Consider the following 25399-nt stretch of genomic DNA (forward strand, 5'->3'; position numbering starts at 1 on the left):
CAGTCGGTGGAGAGCAACTGCAGCGCCTGGCAATGAAAAATGCGGCCGCCTCGCTCCCGCGGGACTTTAAAGTATCGCGCAGTCGGGTTTTCAGAGCAAGTCGGACAACAATCTAACCGTCATGCAATATGCTTGGCAAGGCGCCGATCGATTCTGCGCAGGCCTCGCTCATCTCGAACAAGCCTAGTAACTTAAAGTGTCCAACTTACAGTTCTCAAGGACACACGAACACGTCACTTCAGTCCGTTAACCTGTACAAAACAACCATCCGTCTTCTCTCATCCACATGTCGCTCTCTGCACTCTGCTGCGCGTGCACGCTCCCGGTCTCAGACGTGCTCGCGCTATACACATCCAGCGCGCGCAGTACGCTGTCACAGCTGATTGACGATCTTTTGTACAACTACAGATTTTGAAACATATTTGACCTCCATTGAAAACCTAAAACTCACAAATCGTGAAAAAATGGCAAAAACATTATTTATAAAGTTTAATTTGTATTCTCTTAATTAGCAGAACCCCCTTGTCTCTCTTTGTTGTTGCTTGTTTTTATTTCATGGTAATATTTTTTGTACAGTCATATTGATCACCCCAGTTTGTAACTTTGATACATTATTGTACATGTTGACATATCTTTACATATGTACTTGAAATTTATTTCAATAAAGTTGACAGAAGAAGAAGAGGAAGAAGACAGGAAGTAGTGTTTTTGTTTCCGGGTCTCGAAGGCTCTGTGAGGCAGAGCACAGTTAGCATGTATGGATGTGCTAGTGTCCGAAAGGAGCAAAGTGATCGTAGAAAAGCCGTCAGCGTTTAGTTTTCTTTTCCTTCTTTGACTCTTGGATGTGTGGAAAATGTCCGGGTTTCAGGATCTTAAAGATTTATTCAGACGGCGGCTGCTCGCTGCGGTTATCAGAGACGAGGCAGGACAAACAACAACATGCGGATACGAAGAGGAGCTCCGCCGCCAAAGAAAACTGCTGGATGTGATTTTAACACCTGAAATAAAGCTGCGGAGAGCAGGTTGGTTTTCTTTCACTGCTGGAAACGTGTTTCCTGCTAATGTTTCAGGGAGCCGAGCCTTTAGCTAACGTTCACAGACGCACAGAGCGTGTTAGCCGCAGCTAGCTCCTGCAAAGAAAACGACATCCACGGCACGTGCCGAGTGTGTCCATCGGCTTAAACGTTTTGAAATTTACAGTAAAGGATGTTTAACCATGGGAACGAAAGACGGAAGGTCAGAAAAATACTGTTTTCGTGTGCTGTTGTTGTTTAGGGTCATCAGACTTAAATGTTAAATTGGATAAGTGACGATTCATTTATTTCCTTGATGTGATATGAACCTGCCTCAGACACCATACCGTCCTGATCAACGGAGAAGAACCTGTTGCCATTAAGTCAAAGGCGTAGTTTTCATTTTGACATTGGTCGGGACGAACTGCACTCTCCCTGCCTTATGAGGGATTTATGAATTCACAAACAAATAACTATCAGGTGATTATTGTTTCATCACTGATTGAGACTGAAAAGAAGAAATTACTTGTTGTATTACAGGTTGTAACTTTTGACACCACATGCTTTCGTGATGGGTTGTTTCTATTTCAAATGTCATGCTGCAACCACAGACGTCAAGGCAGCGATATTAATTCATTATATTATTTATAATATCTAATCAAACTGCACTCAACCAGGGAGACAGAGGGGGGGAGTGTGCATGCATATTAACAGCACTGTTGCAACGCAAAAAGTGGTCATTTGATTATGAGAGATGTTCCACTGCATCATTTTTACTTTAGTGAAGTGTATGACCTGAACTGTGGACTGGAGTCCTGTAGACGACTCTTCTGCTGGTTGTAAGTGCAACAAGTGTTATTTGGACAAAATCTATTTACTTACAATGACATTTTTTTATCATCTTGAACCATAACTTGTTTTTTTATTGTCTTAAGTCAAAACTGAAATGAACCAATCCACCAGTTCTGTTGGTTAACAATATCTTGTTGGGATTGACATATTGGAAGGAAACGAATCAAATAAAAGACATCCCCAAATGTAGAGGTCATGGGCCATTGCATACACTTGATATTTCAAGATGATCCAGGCAAAAGAAAATGCAATAGTTGTTTTTTTTCGTCTAGTGTCATGGCGATATAAAAGAATAAAAAAAGAAAACTGAATAATGTTTTGTTTGTGATTTTAGGCACCAGCATTTATTCATGCAAACAAAATAAAGTGCTTTGACAAATTCCCTCCCTTCTGTCCCTTCGCGTGCTGCAGCCAGGTGTTACTGCTTGTGCTACTGTGTGCGCCGGTAGTTCAGCTGTATGTGCTGTTGATGATGACATCATGCCACTAGGGGACCAGTGGCATGTGCAATCGTTGGACTGGTGTATGCCAATCCCCACAGTGGATTGGGTTACTTCAAAAATGTATGTTTTGTATTCTCATACAGTTACTAATTACCTGTTAAAAATGTAATCAGTAACTTAATCCAAGTTTAACCATTTTTAATTAACTGTACTGATTACTCAGTTACTTTTGGATTACTTCAACATTAAATCTGCAAATAAGTTGTTGACAAAAGCCCTCTAAAAATGTTAATTTTGTTAAAAAAATAAAAATAAAGAAACAATGCATACTTTCATGTATCAATCAATCAATCAATCAAATTTATTTGTATAGCGCCAAATCATAACCAGGGTTATCTCGAGACACTTTACAGAAAGAGCAGGTCTAGACCGACTCTTTGTTATGTTATTTAAAGAGAGGCCCAACATGAATCACCATGAGTAGCACTTAGCAATTCGGCACATTGGCAAGGAAAATCTTCCTTTTAACAGGCAGAAACCTCGAGCAGAACCAGACTCATGTTGAACAGCCATCTGCCTCGACTGGATGGGCCGAAAATGGGATAGAAGGAGATGCAGGATAGAGACAGGCAAAGAGAGCAACAACAACATATGTTCTTGTTACCACAACAACATATGTCCTTGTTACATGAACAACAACAGACACATACTTATGGTTACAATGCCAATAATAGTGATAGACTAGGGTGAAGATTGGCTAAATAAATAAATAAATAAATAAATTAGCGAGAGAAGCAGAGTAATGATAAAGGCTGAGGTAATCGTAATTGTAACAGTTGAAGTCAACAGGTCTACTATTAGCATTAGCAGCAACAATAATGATACTATGGGGAAGGCTGATGTTAGTAGTTGTTGCAGTCGAGCAGGTCCACAGCAGCAGGTGGTCTGCAGCAACGATCCTCAGGAACCTTCAAGACAAGGGAGCACAAGAACTCCCGGGAAGATATGTGGTTAGTAATGTTAATGGGACCAGAAAATACAGAGTTAATGAGCTGCATTAATATGACAGATAGAGATAGAGAGAGAGAGAGAGTCAGAGAGAGAGAGAGAGAGAGAGAGAGAAGCTTGGTGTGTCAGATCCCCCCGGCAGTCTAAACCTATAGCAGCATAACTATGGGCTAGTCCAAGCCTGAGCCAGCCCTAACTATAAGCTTTATCAAAGAGGAAAGTTTTAAGTCTACTCTTAAAAGAAGAGAGGGTGTCTGCCTCCCGGACCTTGACTGGTAGATTGTTCCAGAGGAGGGGGGCCTGGTAATTGAAGGCTCTACCTCCAACACTACTCTTAGAGACTTTAGGTACCACAAGCAGGCCTGCATCCTGGGAGCGCAATGTTCTAGAGGGGTAATATGGCAGTAAGTAAGTAAGAAGAAGGATTTTAAATTCTATTCTAGATTTTACAGGAAGCCAGTGCAGAGAGGCTAATACAGGAGAGATGTGCTCTCTCTTCCTAGTTCTTGTCAGCACACGTGCTGCAGCATTTTGTACCAGCTGCAGAGTTTTTAGTGACTTATTAGGGCAGCCTGATAGTAACGAGTTACAATAATCCAACCTGGAAGTAACGAATGCATGGACTAGTTTTTCTGCATCGTTTTGAGACAAGATGTGTCTGATTTTTGCTATGTTGCGAAGATGAAAGAAGGCTGTCCTTGATATTTGCTTTATGTGGGAGATGAAGGACATATCCTGATCAAATAGAACTCCCAGATTCCTAACAGTAGTGCTGGATGCCAGGCTGATGCCATCTAGGGCAGCTATATCATTAGAGAAAGAGTCTCTAAGGTGTTTTGGGCCGAGCACAATAACTTCAGTTTTGTCTGAATTAAGTAGCAGAAAGTTTCTAGTCATCCAGATCTTTATGTCCTTAAGGCATGCTTCTAGTTTAGATAGCTGATTGGTTTCGTCTGGCTTCATAGATAAGTATAATTGAGTATCATCTCTATAACAATGAAAATGAATGGAGTGTTTCCTCATGATATTACCCAGAGGAAGCATATATAAGGTAAAAAGAATCGGTCCGAGCACAGAACCTTGTGGAACTCCATGACTAACTTTAGTTTGCATAGAGGACACATCATGAACATTAACAAACTGAGATCGATCTGATAAATAAGATTTAAACCAACTTAATGCAGATCCTGTAATGCCAATTAAATGTTCTAATCTCTGTAACAGGATGTGATGGTCTATCGTGTCGAAAGCGGCACTAAGATCTAACAGGGTACAGAGAGAAGTCCTCTGTCTGAAGCAGTAAGTAGATCATTTGAAACTCGCACAAGGGCTGTCTCAGTGCTATGGTGGACTCTAAATCCTGACTGAAAGTCCTCAAATAAACTGTTGTTATGAAGAAAGTCACATAATTGATTAGCGACTGCTTTCTCGAGGATCTTTGAGATAAAAGGAAGGTTAGATATAGGTCTATAGTTAGCTAAGGTGCCTGAATCTAGGGTAGGCTTTTTAAGAAGTGGCTTAATTACAGCTAGTTTAAAAGACTGGGGTACATAGCCCGTCGATAAAGACATATTGATCATATCTAGTAAAGAAGTGCTAATTGAGGGAAAGACTTCCTTAAGCAGCTTGGTTGGAATCGGGTCTAAAAGACAGGTTGATGGTTTAGACGAAGATATCAGAGAATTTAGCTCAGGAAGGTCAATTGGAGAAAAACAGTCAAGGTAAACATCAGGTTTTTGAGCAGTTTCCAAAGATACATCTGCACCATTTAATGGCCGGAGGTTACAAATTTTGTCTCTTATCTTTAGGATTTTGTCATTAAAGAAGCTCATGAAATCATCACTGCTGAGGCCTATAGGAATACTTGGCTCAGTGGAGCTGTGACTCTCTGTCAGCCTGGCTACAGTGCTGAAAAGGTACCTGGGATTGTTTTTATGTTCTTCTATGAGGGAGGAGTAGTAGACACCTCGAGCATGCCGTAGGGCCTTCCTGTATTTATTAAGACTTGAAGTCCCCTACAATAATTATTTTATCTGAACTCAGGACTAAATCTGATAAAAACTCTGAGAATTCAGTTAGAAAATCAGAGAATGCGCCAGGAGGGCGGTATACTATCACAAATAAAACAGGCTGTAAAGTTTTACAGGCTGGGTGTGAAAAACTCAGAACAAGGCTTTCAAAAGAGCAGAAACTAAGTTTTGGTCTAGGGTTGATTAGAAGACTAGAACTGAAAATAGCTGCCACTCCACCACCTCGACCAGTGTCTCGAGGAATATGAGTATTAAGATGACTGGGAGGAGTGGATTCATTTAAGCTGACATATTCTTCCTGACACAGCCAAGTCTCAGTTAAAGAGAGTAAATCAATATGATAATCTGATATCAGATCGTTCACTAATAGAGCTTTAGATGACAGGGATCTGATATTTAACAGACCACATTTAATTCTCATATTTTTTGGCATAACTTTGGTTGTTGTTTTAATTTTTATTAAATTTTTTTGATTTACTCCTTTTTTATTTGAGTTTGAATTAACTGTAATAAAAGGCCTGGGTTGGGGGGCAGACACAGTCTCTATAACATTAACATTGTGGCTGGGAAACTGCTCACAGGGAAGCTCAGAGGAGTGTGTAGGACTACAGCTCTGCCTCCTGGTCTCAACTCTGGTTTGTCAGGTTTTACGACTAACAAACTTAGCCATATTACGAGACAAAAGAGCTGCACCATCCAAAGTGGGATGAATGCCGTCTCTTCCGATAAGACCAGGCTTTCCCCAGAATGTCTGCCAGTTATCTATGAAGCCCACATCGTTTGCTGGGCACCACCTCGACAGCCAGCGGTTGAATGATGACATGCGGCTATACATGTCATCACTCGTCAGATTGGGCAGGGGTCCAGAGAAAACTGCGGAGTCCGACATTGTCTTTGCAAATGCAAACACCGACTCAACATTAATTTTAGTGACTTCCGATTGGCGTAACCGGGAGTCATTAACGCCGACATGAATTACAATCTTATCAAATTTACGATTATCCTTTGTCAGCAGTTTTAAATTTGACTCGATGTCGCCCGCTCTGGCCCCAGGAATACATTTCACTATGGCCGCTGGCTTCGCTAACTTCACGTTTCTGACTATGGAGCTGCCAATAACCACAGTTGGTTTCTCAGCGGGTGTGTCGCTGAGTGGGGAAAACTTGTTCGAAACGTGAAGTGGTTGGTGGTGAACCGTGTGCTTCGTCTTGCGGCTATGCTTCCCTCTGAGAGTAACCCAGCCACTGCATCCCGGCTGCTCGGGAGTTGCCGGGGGAGAAGCTACGCTAGGTCGGCCCACACCGGCTACTGGCCCTGGGGGGTTGCTGCTGACTACAGCAGCTAGCGATGCTTGGTTTTCCAAGGTGCGGAGCCGCGTCTCTAATTCCGTGATCCTCGCCTCCATAGCTCCAAAAATACTACATTTCATACAAGTACCCTTATCCGTGAGGAGGTCGAGGTAGAGCTAAACATCTGACACACCGAACAGGGCAGATCAGGGGAGCAGGAGGGAGAAGGAGAAGCAACCACTTTTCCCTTATGTAAATTACATAACATCAAGGATTCACCTTTTCCACAACACTTTTTAGTCAAGATTGAGTATTAATGTCGTAAAAAATGTAACCTTCGAGTTGCTCTTTAAATCCTCCACAGCTTCACTGGTCCAATGCTTTGATGTCATAACAGGTTTGCAGAGCTTTAATTTCTGCCTGTATGCAGGAGTCATTCTCCTCTCTGGTCAGTCATTAACTCGCAAAACATAGAAAGTTCATTAAATGCCCAAGATTACCCTTGTTCAAGTCAGGAAACGGGCAGGAAAAATCACTGCAGACCCATCACAACCAGGACACAACTGTTTAAATTCCTCCCTTCTTGAAGGCGTTACAAGGCACTGCACGCCAAAACAACAAGAAACAAGAAGTCACTCTGAGGTAGGGCTGCAACTAACAACTATTTTGATAGTCGACTAGTCATTGATTATTTAAGCGATTAGTCGACTAATAAATTGCACAATTACTTCAATCAATCAATCAATCAAATTTTATTTGTATAGCGCCAAATCATAACCAGGGTTATCTCGAGACACTGTACAGAAAGAGCAGGTCTAGACCGACTCTTTGTTAAGTTATTTAAAGAGAGGCCCAACATGAATCCACCATGAGTAGCACTTAGCAACATTCGGCACATTGGCAGAAAAACTTCCTTTTAACAGGCAGAAACCTCGAGCAGAACCAGACTCATGTTGAACAGCCATCTGCCTCGACTGGATGGGCCATACTTAAAGCCTTATATTTAGCTATGAGCTTTTAAATTTAGTTGAGCATGTGCTAACCACCAATAAAGACAATAAATATGAGTTCTCAATTAATGGTTAAAAGAAAAATGAGTCAGGTCCTTTCTATAGTAGTACAGTGTTATATCAATGTTAAAAGCCAATACAAGTCCGTCTATTGATACCTAACGTTAGCTAGCGGAGAAGCTAATTGTCTTATCTGGGCGACTCTGCATCATCCACATGTCCTGGTTAGTTAGTTATTTTATTGACACAAAAATGGGCATGCGAGTAAAATTGTTAGGATCCTTTTATCAGTACAAACAAAAAGTGAGCTCAATTCATTGGAGTCAAGTCCATATTTTACACTGATATCCTGTGCGCGAGGGCACACAAGTATGTGTCCTTTATTTTGAATGCCAGTTTTACAGCAGCACACACGTAGTTCAGCCAGTGTATGGCTCCACCTTCCCATTTCCACCCGCAATCTGTGAGAGGATAATGTGAACCGTGTAAAAGTTGGATCATAATTTCTCAATCATCTCCCTACGGTCACTCTCAATGTGGTCTTGTTTCTCCATGATCTCAGACAAATCAAAATCAAATCAAATCAAATTTTATTTGTATAGCGCCAAATCATAACCAGGGTTATCTCGAGACACTTTACAGAAAGAGCAGGTCTAGACCGACTCTTTGTTAAGTTATTTAAAAGAGGCCCAACATGAATCCACCATGAGTAGCACTTAGCAATTCGGCACAGTGGCAAGGAAAAACTTCTTTTAACAGGCAGAAACCTCGAGCAGAACCAGACTCATGTTGAACAGCCATCTGCCTCGACTGGATGGGCCGAAAATGGGATAGAAGGAGATGCAGGATAGAGACAGGCAAAGAGAGCAACAACAACATATGTTCTTGTTACATGAACAACAACAGACACATACTTATGGTTACAATGCCAATAATAGTGGTAGACTAGGGTGAAGATTGGCTAAATAAATAAATAAATAAATTGGCGAGAAACAAATGTTTATTCATGGTTTGGTTCTCTTCTTGTTAGTTCAAGAACATACCACAAAGAGTCATCAAGCATGCCATGACGCTGCTTCATCTCAGTAAAAAACCTGGCTTGCTTTTCTCTCACTAAAGCTTGCACTGAGTGCAGGGCTCCCTGCCTCCAGGAGAAAGGTTAGGTTAGGGGTACAGTTTTGAGTTTTAAAATACATCAGAGATGCCTTATTACATCCATTCCAATGGATATAGCCTTGGCCTGGAGGAAAGGTCATCAGGTGGTATCCAGCCTTCACAGTGTTTTGACCCTTGACTACAACACTCTCCACTCTCCTCTGGTGGGTCGGCAGTGGTGGCCAAATCAATGCCCCTCTCCTCCAAGCTTCCAGCTAGTGTCCTACCTCTTATGCCAGAGCCAACAGGGGGCTCTTTCGGCTGCTTCGCCCAGCCTGCGGACAGCTGTCTTCCTCTTTTTTTCCCTTTACCCCCACTTTTGTCGGCAGGTTCCACACTGATTTGGCCTGGAATCCTCGACATCACACCTCCACTGGCAACAGCCACATCATCCAGCCTTTGGCCAAACAGTCCTGGACCAGCTGCTGATACTTTGTTTTTTTTCCTCTCAGACGCTTCCTTAACAACCCTCCTCCCAAGGGAAGGTAAATTCCACCATGATGACTCTCTTTCCCTCTTGAGACCACAGGATAATGTCTGGATTCAGAGTTGTGGACAGTATCTCCTCTGAAAACTGGAGTTTCCTCCCGAGGTCAACTTTCATTTTCCATCCTTGGGTGGACTGGAGCAGGTTTTTGTTCAGCTTCGCCCTGTCCAACAGGCCTCTGTCCCTCTTTAACAAAGGTGATGGTGCTGCTCTGCAGTGGTTTTGTTTCTGCTGGGTATTTCTTCATTCTCTCCTGCTCCAAAAGGTCAGCAAGTGTTGTTAATACTTTGTCATGGCGCCACCTACACCTTCCCTGGGTAAAAGCACCCCCAACCATCTACGAAGGTGATTATTGAACTTCTTTTCTAGAACTTCAACAGTTGTTAATGGCACTTCATACACGGTGAGAAGCCTTGTTGGTAGATCCAGCACTTATATTTTCCAGGCAGGCCAGACTTGTCTATTTTGTTCAGCTACTGTTCAGCTTGAAGTTCTGTGCTGGAGATGTTGTTTTTGTCTGTCAGGGTGTTGTCGCCGTTAGATCATCCATGAATCCCCCGATTGCTGGCTGTTGACTTTCCGCCGCAGTTATTGGTCTTTTTGCTGGCCGGGTTCAATCAGGTTCATCCCCATGACAAACAAGATAGGAGAGAGAGTGCATCCTGTTACAATTTCTTTCTCCACAGCCTGAAATTTAGTTGTGAACCCGGAGGATTGGAATCTTAATCTGATGTCTGCAAATTAGCTAGTGATCAGGCCCTGGATCCGATCTGGAATCTGGGATGTGGTAGTGGTCCATAGCAACTTTGATCAAGTTGTGGATTTTACAGGGCACTTTTAACCAAGCCTCACACCCATAAAAGATAGCTTTTGAATAGGCAGCTAAAAAAAAAACTTCTAAAGACTTAACTTTAACACAAAAAGAGGCATCATAGTTGGTAGCTAAGAATATAATTAACTTGTTTAAGGGCTTTGTCTTCTCTTTTACATGTAGGGCAAGTGAGGTACTGAGCCAAGCTGATAGGCTTCCTATATTCTTCAGATCCCAAAATAGGCATAAACTTTGTTTAATCTTTATGAACAAGCATGCCTCTCTTGATGTTGCAAGGATAACTGTCATCCATCAGCATTAGACCGTGGATCCATTTCAGAAAAGCATCATCTCCACATTGTTGTTTGATCTTTCTAATAAACATCTCAGCAACATCACAAATAAAAAACAGGATGTGGGGGATCCTTGCCTCAACCCCGAAGGAAGATGTTATTGTGGTAGAGCCCAGGATACTTGTTGTCACACCTACATGCCTTCTCTTCAAATGCGCGCGCATTACCGACATGCTCCCATGATAAGCAAAGTCCCCATTACAAATCCTGCAGGCGATCCATTTCTTTGCAGCATTGAGGGTGAAATGCTCCCAGACTTTAGCAGTTTCAGGACGCAATGGCGTTGCATCGGCCACCACTATGTTTTGTTTACCTGTTTCTTCCCAGTGGCTTGCATGTGCAACTCTCAGAGATAGCAATTACGCAAGATGGCTCACCCCTCAGCAAACTCGGCTCCGGAAAACGATATCATGTCTGCGCTAGGCATGAAAAACTTGCAATGACGTAACCGACAATATAATTAGTTGGCAACTGATTTTGTCATCGATTTTGACCAGAATGTCAACTGTTGAATATTTGGAGGGCTGATTCCATAATAATGTATACTCCTCTACTGTAGTTCAGCTGCATGACTGCTGAATGTTGGACAATGGTTTAATTTCTTGTACATGTAATTTGAAAATTTGTTTAACCATATCTTTTCTCTCCGATGTATGGAAGCAGGTGTAATCCACCATTATCCCTGCATAGAGATCAGTGACCCAGCAACAGGCAGTAGTTTCATATTGGCATTCGGCCAATTTATGAGATTGTCTTAAAAGTACAGCTGAAAACATTCACCAGCCGTGAAGACAAATGTTCCATCTTTCTTCAACGATCCTAAAGATTCAGATTTGCAAGTTTCAGATTTTAGTGGTGGCTTTCTTTAACATCAGTTTTATTTTTATGCACTGTGTCCTGCAGACGTCCAGCAGCTGTTGGTGAGTAAAGAAGAGCTGCCCTCTGTGCAGCAGGAGTGGAACCCCAGTCTGGACCAGGAGGACATTAAGCCCCCCCACATTAAAGAAGAACAGGAGGAACTCTGGATCAGTCAGGAGGGAGAGCAGCTTCAAGGACTGGAGGAGGTTGATACCACCAAGTTCCCCTTCACGCTTGTCTCTGTCAAGAGTGAAGATGATGAAGAGAAACCTCAGTCCTCACAGCTTCATCAGAGACAAACTGAACAGATGGAAACAGGAGCTGATGGAGAGGACTGTGGAGGAGCAGAACCAGCCAGGAACTCGGATCCAGAGAGACATTTACCACCTGAAACTGAGGTCAAGACTGAAGACTCTTCTGAACCTGAGACTGAAGACAGTGATGATTATTGGAAGGAGACCAGAGAACATCAGTCAGGTTTAAACTCTGTGGAAAACTTCAAAGATAAGAGACCAAAGACTGATAAGAAGTCACATAGCTGCTCTGAGTGTGGTAAAACATTCAAAAATAAATGGAAACTGACCACACACATGAGAATTCACACAGGAGAGAAACCCTTCAGCTGCTCTGAGTGCAGTAAAACATTTAAACTAACAGAGCATCTGAGCGCACACATGAGAATTCACACAGGAGAGAAACCCTTCAGCTGCTCTGAGTGTGGTAAAAGATTTAATCGAAAAGGAAACCTGACCACACACAAGATTATTCACACAGGAGAGAAACCCTTCAGCTGTTCTGAGTGCGGTAAAAAATTTATCAGAAAGTATGATTTGAGACGTCACATGGGCAATCATAGAGAGGAGAAACCCTTCAGCTGCACTGAGTGTGGTAAAAAATTTATCAGAAAGTATGAGTTGAAACTCCACATGGGCAATCACAGAGAGGAGAAACCCGTCTGCTGCTCTGAGTGTGGTAAAACATTTAAGTTAACTGAGCAACTGAGCTTACACATGAGAATTCACACAGGAGAGAAACCCTTCAGCTGCTCTGAGTGCGGTAAAAGGTTCAACTATACTCAAAATCTGACTCGACATATGTTAGTTCACAGTGGAGAGAGACGCTACAGCTGCTCTGTTTGCAGTAAAACATTTAATCATACAGGTCATCTGAGCGCACACATGAGAATTCACTCAGGAGAGAAACCCTTTAGCTGCTCTCAGTGTGGTAAAAGATTTACCCGAAAAGGAAGTCTGACCACACACAAGATTATTCACACAGGGGAGAAATCCTTCAGTTGTTCTGAGTGCGGTAAAAGATTTTTTAGAAAGTATGATTTGAAACATCACATGGGCAATCACAGAGGGGACAAACCCTTCAGCTGCTCTGTTTGCAGTAAAACATTTAACCATACAGGTCATCTGAGCGCACACATGAGAATTCATTCAGGAGAGAAACCCTTCAGTTGCTCTGAGTGCGGTAAAAAATTTATCAGAAAATATGATTTGAAACTTCACATGGGCAATCACAGAGGGGAGAAACCCTTCTGCTGCTCTGAGTGCGGTAAACATTTTGATTTAACTGGGCAACTAAACTTACATATGAGAATTCACACAGGAGAGAAACCCTTCAGCTGCTCTGAGTGCGGTAAAAGATTTAACAGAAGAGGAAATCTGACCAGACACAAGACAATTCACGCAGGAGAGAAACCCTTCAGCTTCTCTGAGTGTGGTAATCATTTAAATTAACAGGGCATCTGAGCTCACACATGAGAATAATTAAACAAGATACCATTGCTTTCTTTTTATCCAGTTAACATGAAACAATAAAAGTGAATGTTACTTTAATAATGTGTCTAGCTGTGTCTGCTCTGCTGAATTACTTTTCTCTACCAAAGAGACTTAAGAAACTCAACACAAAATAACACTAGTAGATGGTATTCTTAATCAGTTTATTTAATTTCAAGGTCACAAATGAGCTGTCTCGAGAACTTGTGCTACCCAACACAGAGGCATTAATGGAACCAGAGTACCAGAGTATCCTTCCTCTGTCACTGTTTCATATATACCCTCTCGGCTAGACTTAATAGCTGGTCGCAACTTGGCCTTGCGCCCCCTCCTGGGTCTTGTGTTTTGCACACTTCATCCATTGCACCCTCCTGCTTTGCCTTAATCCTCCAGGCATGTTCTATCTTCCTGGTAAGGATGATGAGCCTTACTTCACGTCTCTCTACTGTCCTTGGGGTTTGTTTTGACTTCTGTTAACTCCACACTCCCCCAAGTTCTTGGGACAGATAACAGCAACAAAACATTGATGGCCACACATTATTCAGTACATTGGTTAAGATGAGTTCACTATCTAATGGCTGTCTCTTTATATGGACATGTTTAATATGTGAAATAAACTGACTCCAGAGGTTTACGTGTGAGCAGACAGCAGGCCTACTGTGGGAAATGTTCATGTGGTACTTTTGGACCAGATTGTTGTCACCTCTGACCTTTTTCTCAGCAGCCATGATTTGATTTTGTTCTGGTGCAGGCTCACCCTGTCATTACTTTCATGAAAACCAGAGATTCACTTTTAAGTTCTCTTTAGTTTTCTTAACAAAGACCAAGTGTTGTAACATTACACGGTTTACTCATTTTAGCTTACAAGAGACCGTTTTCCCTGATTATAATTCTGTCTTAAATCCCATTATCCCATCTGTGACTGTTAGCAATTATACATATGTTAGTACAATACAGACTTATAGAAACACAGTTTGTCAGACCAGGAATAGGAAAAGATTTTGATCGCAGCAGAAATCTATTAATTAACCTGTACATGTTGCCTCTGAGTCAAATCATACAGGACAATAACTTTGCTGGTCACAGTTACGCAGACGACATTGATTTACTCAGCTTTCTCCCAAATTGACTACGGTATCTTAGAATCACTCCGTCAATCTTTAGAGCAAGCAATCTTGGAATCCGCTGGCTGTATTGTGACGAGGATACATGCCTCAGATAAGGATGACCAATTTCTGGTGTAGCCAGCTGTTTGCAAGAAATGACTTCCAGCCAAGGCCTCCAAGTTAGTCCAGTTGGCAACTTGAGAAGCGACCATGTGTTCCAGTGCTCCAGATATGTCTGCAATAAACACTGCTTGGAAATATTTGATCTAGAACAGATTTTACATACAGATTTCTGTTTATATACAAAAATGTTCTGCCTTTTGCTCTCCACATGGACTGTTTTTCCTACATACACTGAAGCCTGCTGATAAATGCTTGGTCAATACTACTTGGACTACAAACTAGAAACTAGAACACTTCCCGTATTAGAATCCAGGCTGCTGCCCACAGATTCTACAATTTTATGAAGAATCTGTAAATAGAGTCTTGTTTCATTGAAAAATTGTCAGAGTTTCTGGCGTGCTGTAATTCGCAGAGACCTGAGAAAAATGAAGTCATTGTGTTGTGCAGACTCAGTTAATGATAAAGAATTGAAAGCCTTTGTTGTCATTGTATGACAGGATACAACGAGATGAACACACCTGATTGGTGCATAAGGTTAAAAAGACAAGCTTGCATACAATATTAAAAAACATTCCTGCAGACAAAGCACACTCTGGTGTGATCTTTCTTGATGCTATATTTTCTACAGTTAAGTAGAACATCTTTTTTCTAAAGGATGATCCAACAGCTCTGACAAGCTGTCAGTTATTTATTTTCTTCTCCTTTATCCACTGCAGGGTCAATAAAGAATTATATTCTATGGCAAATTGCTCTCCGTGTGCAGTATATACTAATAAATGGTCTGATCGTCTTTTCTTACCCAGTGCGTACACTTTTGTTTAAAAGACGTTCAGAAGTGAACGTTTTTTCACCGGCTATTTGCAGAAGTGGTTTAAAGGTTTATGTTTAGACCAGATTTCACCGGGAAAACTGGACCTAATTTCAACCAGCTAAAATACCACCGCTAATAGTAACCACATTAGGTCTTTAGGAACATGTTTCAGTACGAGTTTGTTCATCAGTTAGCCAGCAACCAATGCATTGTAGCTACACATAGCTGCAAACCAATCATTTGTCTTTTATACTTCTTTTTTGTGAGGCACTGAACTACTGAGCACAGTTGCTACAGCCTCTGTAAGGCACTTCAGTCCAAATGTTAGCTTTGTCTGAATGTTCTCAGGTGAAACTACAGTGTTAGGCAGACACAGCCTTTGATTTTAGGTTTTTGCCAAATAAAAGAAACCAATGAAATTATGCCTCCAGTCTCATGCCTTTTCTTTCATCCTGTTCTGAGCCACGTTCAAAAGCAGCTTTTTTTCATATTGTAACAATTTAAATAAGAAAAAACTTGATAGCATTCAGTTTACCAAACGTGTATGACTGGTATTCTCACTTTCTTGCTGAGTGTTACAAGCAAGGTAGGTCTTCAGAGTGTGGCCCCATTTCCCTAAAGCATCTCAAGGCTGAGACAATTTTAGTCCTGTTGTAACTCCATGGACTAAGATCATTTTAGCCTGAAGATGATTTTGGGAAATGAAGCCCAGTCATGAGGGATTAATGTTGCAAATCATTTTGTGTCACACACAAAGGGCAAGTCTTGCAGTAAAGTTGTTTACTTAAAAATAATCAGAGGCAACATACACTGCTCAAAAAAATTAAGGGAACACTTCAGATCTTGATGAACGTATAATTCAAGTGGAAAATCTTTACTGATGTACATTGTATAATTTGTTGAGAACAAAATGATGTAACAACGGTCAATGGAAACCAAAATCATCAACCGATTGAGTGTTGGATTCAAAATCACTTCCAAAATCAGAGTAAAAAATTGAAATCACAGGCTGATCCAACTTGCATGAATGTCACCATGGCAACTCATGATGTGACTCAGTAGTGTGTGTGGCCCCCACGTGCCCGTATGTACTCCCCACAATGTCTGGGCATGCTCCTGATGAGTCGATGGATGGTGTCCTGGAGGATCTCCTCCCAGACCTGGATCAGGGCATCAGTGAGCTCCTGGACAGTCTGTGGTGGTACTTGGAGGCGTCTGATGCACCGATACATAATGTCCCATAGGTGCTAAATTGGATTTAAGTCAAGGGAACGAGAGGGCCAGTCAATGGCATCAATGCCTTCGTCATCCAGGAACTGCCTACACACTCTGACCACATGAGGCCGGGCATTGTCCTGCACCAGGAGGAACCCAGGGCCCACTACACCACCATAAGGTCTTACAATTGCTTGGAGGATGTCATCCCAGTACCTAACAGCAGGCAGGGTACCATTGGCTATGACATGGAGGTCTGTGCAGCCCTCCAAGGAAATGCCTCCCCAGACCATCACTGACCCACCGCCAAACCGGTCATGCTGGATGATGTTACAGGCAGCATAACGTTCAACACGGCATCTCCAGTGTGAACCTGCTCTCATCTGTGAAGAGAACGGGGCACCAATGGCGGACCTGCCAATTCTGGTGTTGTCTGGCGAATGCTAATGGAGCTGCACTTTTCTTTCACTTGATTGTCGATTGAGGGATTTCCTTAGCTGAGATGAGAGGATCTACATGGAGCAGCTGGACAGCCAGGAAGCAGGATGACGACAGCATCACTACAGGAGACATGCAAGGGAAAAGAGGGATTTTAATTCAACAGCTCAGATCCTAACGTTACATCACTGAGCTGCTGGAGCATCTCCAAAGAAACATTTAGAAATGTATAGCACCAATTCCTACTGACTCACAGTATGCATTTACCTGGGCCAGTGAGGGGGCTTCTCAGCTAATCAACTTGACACTCTAACTTCTACAATCTGTCTTTGTTTTTTATTTCAATCTGTGCAGCGGCTGCATCTGTAAGCATTTCTAAAGCATGGACACACTGCATGCTATAGCGTCCAGTCGTAGAGAAGTAAGCCAGGACTGATGGTCTAATTATTAGATGCAAAATGTATGCTATTAACATACCCTGTTGCCACTCTCGACTGGAGCTAAACTCACGTTATACTCTGCTCTCTGTTATCTTTACCTCTTGTTTCTCTCCCATGCTGTTTCTGCATTGTCTACTTCCTTGCAAGGCTAACGTTACCTACATAGGCTATATGGCTCTCAAGTTAAATGCTGTGTATTCACATAAACTAGTCTTTCTTACGAGTTGGCACCTCTGCCAAATGTGCATTTAGAGGGAAAATGGACTAGACTCACCTACAACAGGGCGATCCGCAAGCTGCCATGACACAAATGACACAATACATAAGCCAGCATAGCTGGTCTCTACTGGGTTATCGTTAGCTGGCTACGCATGCTAACATTGGATAGCATGTTAGAAAACATGCAAGTTAGAAAACAAACTTCATTCATTGCTGGTTATCGGCGGTTTGCTTGCGCTAGAGTTTTTATTATGATGTACTTCCAATAACCAGCGACATGAATTTGCATATTGGCTAAATGTTTAGTTTCAGCGCTGCACTTATTTATATTTAATATTCAACATTTATATTTAGACATAATATTTATATTTAAATTTAATATTTATATTTAACATTTAGATTTAGATATAAGATTTAGATTTAACATTTATTTTTATGTAACATTCAACTTATCAAATGTTGAATGTTATATAAATATAAATGTCTGATCTAAATATATCTAAATATTTAATATATTAAATATATATTTTATATATATTATATTATATAATATACATAATAAAATAAGATAAGATATAATAATTAAGATTTAACATTTACATTTATATTTCACACTTAATATTTAGATTTAAATTTAAATGGTAAATGTTGACTTGAAAAAATTCACACCACTTTTTTCAAAGGTGTTTGGAGCTAAATGTGGCACAATGTTGCTGTAAATGTCAATGTGCAACACTTTACAATCGGCACCCCATACCGGTGGTGCAAGGGTTGTGAGTGCTTGAACAGGTGCAGCGGTCGGGGGATTGAATCCAACTTCATCCATCTATGTATTGGGGCGGCTGTGGCTCAGTAGTAGGGCTGGTCGTCTGTCAATCGGAAGGTTGGTATGGGGAGTCGATAGTAGTACCATGGATAACCTACTGAAGGAGACAGGATAGTGAGTGGATAGTAGCACCATGGATAACCTACTAAAGGAGACAGGATAGTGAGTGGATAGTAGCACCACGGACAACCTACTGAAGGAGACAGGATAGTGAGTGGATAGTAGTACCACGGATAACCTACTAAAGGAGACAGGATAGTGAGTGGATAGTAGTACCACGGATAACCTACTGAAGGAGACAGTCCTGTGACATCTACATGTGAATAGGCTACACTGTCGTCAGTGTTTTGCGTTGTTAAGTCCATCACATACATCAATAGTTCAGGGGTCGTCTCCAGGGGGACTCACACTCTTTAATGAGTATGCCACTTAATGCATTGAAGGTTGATATGTGATATCGTCACAAGGGATGTTGCATTCAATATGTCTTGCTGTTTGTGTTACAGCGGAACCAGGGGAGCCCGGAATAGCTCCTCTCATTTTGTAACATTGCTTGTAACAATGGCTCCATCTAGTGGATAAAATCCAAAATAGATGTTTTAAACTTGGGTTAATGATGATGCTGGGAACTCGATGACTTCCCAATAGAAATTTCCGACTTCCGACCTCAGAGCGTTCCAGGTGCACGATGCCAAACTGAAATACAAAACATGGCCGACCGTGATGAACTGATGTTTCTTTGGCAGGTCTTTAGCCAATTTAACTTTAGTTTTTTGTATTTTTAATGTTTTCCAGAAAAACTTTTGTGGAGAAAAGATAACTTTCAGAGATTATTTAAAGTAATCAGCCACCTTATCACCTCGGCGACATTTCTTATAAACATTTTCATGCAGAACATGTGATCTTCTGTGACAGTAGAATTGTTTGTCAATTACATACAGGCAAATATATATAACATTGCTTTTCAGTTGATAGTTCACCATTAACGATGTTAACCATTGTTTTGTGACTTCAGAAATCTGATTCACGTGAAGTCGGGGGGTAGATAAATCTGCCCCGATTTCACAAGTAGGAACTCAGACTTTGAATGGTGTTCCAGAGCAATTTTTCTAGTCGGATGTCGCAAAATCTCAAGTTCCCAGTTGTCCGGAACGCAGCATTGGGACGTGGATAATTTCATTATACTTACATAAACGAATTTGGATTTGCCAATATTATGTGGTACAAACACAACATTGAGTATATTTTATTCATGTTAATGATTTGTGTAGGCTATCTACACCCTCTAAATTATGGCAGATAATTCTTGATATATAAGTGACTAGCCTATAGGCCATTAGATGATGCTTTATTATTGTATTAGATATCTAAAGACAATTTCAACTCTGGCCTGTCTTCTTTGTTAGGTTAACTTATGTAATGTTGATTTGTTTTTTGATTTTTGTTTTCTGTTGTATATTCATACATACTTTCATTCTTTCCTATATGTAGCCGAAACACTGTTTCTTCAATATTGAAAATAGATCAACATCTGGGCTAAATGTTTAATAAACTTTTCTCTATACCCATATAGTGTTTTAGAATAAACATAATAACTGTTGTATAAATTACTTTAAGTAACCCCCTACTGTGCTTTATGTTACAATGCTACAATTTCATGTAGCAGACGCTTTTGTCCAAAGCGATGTACATCTGAGAGCTAATACAACACAAGCAACGATCGAGACAGGAGGGAACGAAGTCAATGAGTGCCAACAAACAGTTTCAAGTGCGATCGGACACTGGTGCAGACAGGCAGTGCACAGGGTGTTTTTTTTTTATAATAATCATGATCAGCAACATCAACAAGGTCAATATAGTCATCATCATCATGAGAATCCTAATCAACGTAAACCACATCCTCAGTGTCATCATCATAAATGGCATCATTATCATTAAGGTCAGAGTTGTTCATAAAGAGCTGGGTCTTTAAATTCTTCTTAAAGGTGAAAGGGACTCTGCGGACTGAATGGAGTTTGGTAGCTCATTCCACCACCTGGGGACGACTGAGGAGAGAAGTCTAGTTAGCGACTTAGGGCCTTGTTGTGATGGGAGTACCAGGCACCTTTCATTGGCAGAGCCTAGTGGGCGGGACGGAGTGTAGACCTGGATGAGGGCGTTCAGGTAGGCAGGAGCCGTTTTTGTTGCTGTTTTGTAAGCAAGCAACAGGGTTTGAATTTGATGCGAGCTGCGACTGTGGAGTGGAGTGACATGTGCTGTTTTGGGTTGATTGTAGACCAGTCGCGCTGCTGCATTCTGGATCATCTGCAGAGATTTGAATGTACATGCAGGAAGGCCTGCCAGTAGGGAAATGTATTAATCAATGCGTGATATCACGAGAGCCCGTACCAGCAGTTGTGCATGCTCTGAAAGGTAGGGTCTGAGCTTCCTGATGTTGTACAGGGCAAATCGTCAGGACCGAGCAATCGAGGCCACATGAACCTTAAAGGCTAGCTTCAGTTTGTCCAAGCTGGATGTTGATCTGTAGTTGCATAGAGGGACTGGCTGGGATGACAAGGAGCTCAGTCTTGGATAGGTTGAACTGAAGATGTCGTTCTTTCATCCATTTAGAGATATCGGCAAGGCATGACGAGACACGTGCCGGGACTGTAGTGTCATCTGGTGGGAATGACAGGAAGAGCTGGGTATCATCTGCATAGCAATGGTATGAGAAACCCTGGGAGCGAATGATTGCTCCAAGTGAGGTGGTATATATTGAAAATAGAAGGGGACTGAGCACTGACCCTCGAGGCACCCCCGTGGATAGGCTGTGGGGTTTGGACACTTCTCCTTTCCAAGATACTCTAAAAGATCTCCCTGAGAGTTGGACATGAACCAGAGGAGGGCAGATCCTGAGATACCAAGCTCAGAGAGAGTGGAGAGGAGGATTTGGTGGTTTACTTTGTCAAAGGCAGCTGACAGATCTAGCAGCAATAGAGCTGAGGACTGTCCAGCAGCTTTAGCCAGACGAAGTGATTCCATTACCGACAGTGGTGCCGTTTCGGTGGAGTGGCCCCGCTTAAAGCCAGACTGATTTGGGTCCAACAGATTATTCTTGGACAGGAAGTCAGAGGCTTGATTAAAAACTCTGCGCTCAAGTATTTTTGACAGGAAGGGTAGAAGTGAAACTGGTCTGTAGTTTTCAACCTGGTTTGGGTTGAGGGTGGGTTTTTTGAGCAGTGGGGTGACCTGAGCTTGCAGTGGGGAGCACACCTGTTGACAGTGAAGAGTTGATAATCTGGGAGACTGCAGGGTGGGGCTATTGGCTGGTGGCTGCAGGCTGAGTTGGTCAGGCTCAGAGAACTGATTTCTGATGGTAGAAACCTTATTTGTAAAGAATGTGGTGAGCATGTCTGGAGTGAGAGTGGAGGTTGGGGGAGACGGAGAATAGAGGAGTGAGTTAAAAGCAGATTTTTTCAAACATCAGATGCACCACAGATCTTGTTTTGATAATAAGCAGTCTCAGCAGTTTTTAAACTGTTGGAAAAAGACACGGAAGAAGTCGTTGATGGTAATCACTGAGGGCAGTGGACTCTTTGGATTTACATAATTTTCTCTCTGCTGTCCTGAGCCCTGCCCTTTGCTCTCTGATGACCTCGGCGAGCCATGTACTGGGGGGGTGTTACGAGCTGGTTTGGACACTAGGGGGCAGAGTTTGTTTATCGAGGAGGCTAGTAAGGAACAGAGTGTGTTTGTAGCCATATTTACACAGAGTGTGGTGAATTCCTTATGAGGAGGTGTGGTAGCCAAGACCTCATTAGAAAACTGGGTTTGTGTAATGGATCGGATGTTCAAAGGAGTTTGGAGGAGTTCCAGTGGCGAGACAGTGAATTGAATAAAGAAGTGATCTGACAGATGTAGCGGGGTGATGGTCAGATTTGCTGTGGGGCAGTTGCGAGTAAAAATGAGATCCAGAGTATTATCTGCCTTATGTGTTGGAGGGGTAAGGACCTGTTTGAGGTCAAAAGAGGACAGAAGAGATAGGAAGTCTGTTGCCTGGGCTTTGTCCATGTAAATGTTCATGTCTCCCATGACAATAAGTGGTGTGCCATCATCAGGTATGTCTGAGAGTAACATGTCCAGTTCCTCAACAAAGTTGTCCAGATGGTATCCTGGTCGGCGGTATATGACAATAACATTTATTTTGATGGGAGCAATAATCATGATTGCATGGTATTAAAATGATGAGTTATTGCTTACTGGGGTTAGCTTACTGAATTTCCAGTTTTTGAAATGAGGACACCTGTACCGCCTCCACATCCAACAGAGCGGGGTGTGTGAGAACACTGTGTCTACAGAGAGTGCAGTTGGTGTGGCAGTGTTTTCCGGACGGATCCAGGTTTCAGTCAAGGCTAGTACCTGAATATCTGACAGTTTTGTAAGTGTGGGGCGGCTGTGGCTCAGCGGTAGAGTCGGTCGTCTTTCAATCGGAAGGTCAATCCCCAGCTACCTCAGGCTACATGTTGAAGTGTCCTTGGGCAAGACACAAGACACCAAATTGCTCCCGGTGGCATAGCCAACGGGTATGAATGTGATATCTGATTGACAGTTGGGCACTTACGTAACAGCCTCTGCCATCAGTGTATAAATGTATGTGTGACTGGGTGAATGTGATATGTAGTGTAAAAGCAGCTTTGAGTGGTCGCAAAGACTAGAAAAGCGCTATATAAGTACAGTCCATTTACCATTTACCATTTGTTTGGAAAAGTATTTTATTTACGGCAGAGTGGCAGTTCTGAAGGCCAAAGTAAATGGAGGAGTGAGTAGAAGAGGCTTTTCAGAGTGAAGAGAGGTTGTTGGGGTTACATTGTCTGTGATAGATGCATTTTTTTCTATATCCATGAATGACAGGAATTTGTTTGTAGCACATGTTGCTATAGTGAAGTTAGAGAGCTCCTGTGGGGACAACGGAGAGAACTGAGACAGAGGCTGAGTGGTCGTAGGAGGGGAGGCAGGTGGGGGGGTTGAAGGAGCAGGGGAGGTGGACAGGTTGCTGTAGATGTTGTTGGTTTTACTTTGGAAGAATGACAGGAAAGAGTTGCACTTGGATGAAGGATGTGGAGGTGTTGTCGGTGGGTTTGAGAAGTTTGTTTATTGTGGAGAAGAGAGTCTTGGGGTTTTGGAGCCAGAGTGTATGAGGTAGGTGGACCGCGCTGTGTTGAGAGTGTTCTTGTACTGTTGCAGGTAGTCTGAGTAGGCATGGAGGTGAACTGTTAAACTGGTTTTCTTGGAGAGTCTTTCCAGCTGACGAAAGCGGGGGAGGGGAGGCAGATATTTGAGTAGTGAGAGAGGCTGAAAGGGCTGAGTGAGTGATGGACCTGAGATTTCTGAATGGACTGATCAAGTGACCATTCACTGATTGCCGGATAACAAGTAACCTGCAGAGATCATGCAATAACTTGACAGTCCAAGTCGCATTTAGAGCTGTAAATCACAGTAGAAGTTTGAGTTCTCATACCCTGTTTTCAACCAAATCAACGTTGAAATCGGTTGCCGCACACTTGTCTCTGTCTAGAATATACAGCTGAAGCTGCATCTTGTAATCCCTTATTTTCCATTTGTTTTAAAGCCTCTTTTCCACTAAAGTCATCACAAGAAAAGAAGATATTTCTCCCTCAAAGTCCATTTGTTTTTTAAAATACCTCTTACTGTGCGCTCACAAGTAACGCGAAGCGAATATTCGCCTCGCGTTACTTGAGCAAGTTGGACCGCCGGATCAAAAATCGTAAAATTCGCTTTAAACAACATATGTTGTGAAACCACTGTGTTCCATCTATCAATATTTATCAGTCATAGTTTGTGAAATTATTGTTAAAATATTGAAATCAGTTAACAGAAACAAAACATGAATCAAACATGAAAAGCAATGAATTCTACTAGGACTTCATAGTCATAGTCATAGTAAAAAAAAAACCATACAATTCATGCATAAAATGATACCATTAATAAATTGAAATCCAACTTCTGTCATGTACCTATGGGTGGCATCTCTGCTGCAGGTGCAGCAGCAGGACTGGGAGACTCTGGCTCACTGACATCAGATGACTGATTATGTGGCTTGTCTGTAGTGACCAAGATGTCTTGGTTTTTTTTGTTTGACAGATATATGGTCATTATAACTTGCAGTGCCATTTACAGCACATAAAGCATTTTGCAAATGCACCCACATGAATACATCACACATTTCCAGCCATGATAATATCTAGCCTATGATTCTCCCACAACCTTTTATTGCAGTGAGCCCCTGATGTACAGTAAATTATCCCTTAAATTGTCCTTTTGTATTGTTCATTCTAGATATCGTGTAAAGAATTATCTCTACTGAGACAAAAAACAATAGTTATCCATTTATAAAAAATATTCCATACGAGTTTCCCACGCTGTGTGTGTGCATGTGTGTCTTCACTTTAACTAACCTCTCATGTCACTCTGTGACAGCCCTGCTGCAGCCTCTGAATCCTGGTCCTCCACTTCTGCATCATACTCTGCGGTCCTGTCTTCCTCGCCCCCACGAGACATGTTACTGCTCATCTCTCTCAGGGTTACAAAGGGGTTGAGGAAAGACAGGACCGCAGAGTACCTCAGCCTTTTCACTGGCCCTGCTGCTGACCCACTCTTCTTCTCCGTCTCCTTTCTCCTCTCCTTCTGGTAAATGTCCCTTCCACTTCCAGCGGCATATCTACTCTGACAATATATACACGTAAACTTAAATCTAAATTGCTAGTAAACCAGACAAGTATGCCTGGGAAAGTTTGCTGTGAACGGTTGTGCTAACTTAGGCTAATGCTAGTGCTAACTTTGTTCACAGAAAAGTACAAGTGATAGCTCGAATTAACACATAATACACAACTTCCTCGCTCACTTTCCTCCTAGAAACCCTTTTTTCTTCGTCTTTTAGTCGTAACGTAGAGCTCTGGATGTCCGCACATGGCAAAGATAGCTTTTCCTCCATTGTTGATTCAACGTCAGGACGTGACGGCAGGATGAATTTCAACGCTGATATCATAGACTGTATAAGTAATGTACGTAGGCTCAGTGACATTACCCATTGGTTTCTGAAGAAGTGGTTTTCTGAAGAGCCGACACGTA

General features: G+C 42.0%; 1 protein-coding gene and 1 pseudogene across 1 annotated transcript; one reads left to right on the forward strand and one right to left on the reverse strand.

Annotated features, from left to right (window-relative positions):
* Window positions 1–787: 787 nt before the first annotated feature.
* Window positions 788–13185, forward strand: LOC138611102 (zinc finger protein 737-like). The gene is given in 3 exon segments (XM_069684027.1): window positions 788–1022; window positions 11355–12994; window positions 12997–13185. Coding segments are annotated over 3 exon segments (1845 nt in total). The 5' UTR covers window positions 788–853; the 3' UTR covers window positions 13033–13185.
* Window positions 13186–20150: 6965 nt separating this feature from the next.
* On the reverse strand, window positions 20151–24829 carry LOC138585243 (uncharacterized; annotated as a pseudogene).
* Between the last annotated feature and the right edge of the window lie 570 nt (window positions 24830–25399).

The sequence above is a fragment of the Semicossyphus pulcher genome, unplaced genomic scaffold (genome assembly GCF_022749685.1).
Source record: "Semicossyphus pulcher isolate SPU_LCO1_2020_fin unplaced genomic scaffold, fSemPul1.0.p SCAF_11, whole genome shotgun sequence".
Lineage (NCBI taxonomy): Eukaryota > Metazoa > Chordata > Actinopteri > Labriformes > Labridae > Semicossyphus > Semicossyphus pulcher.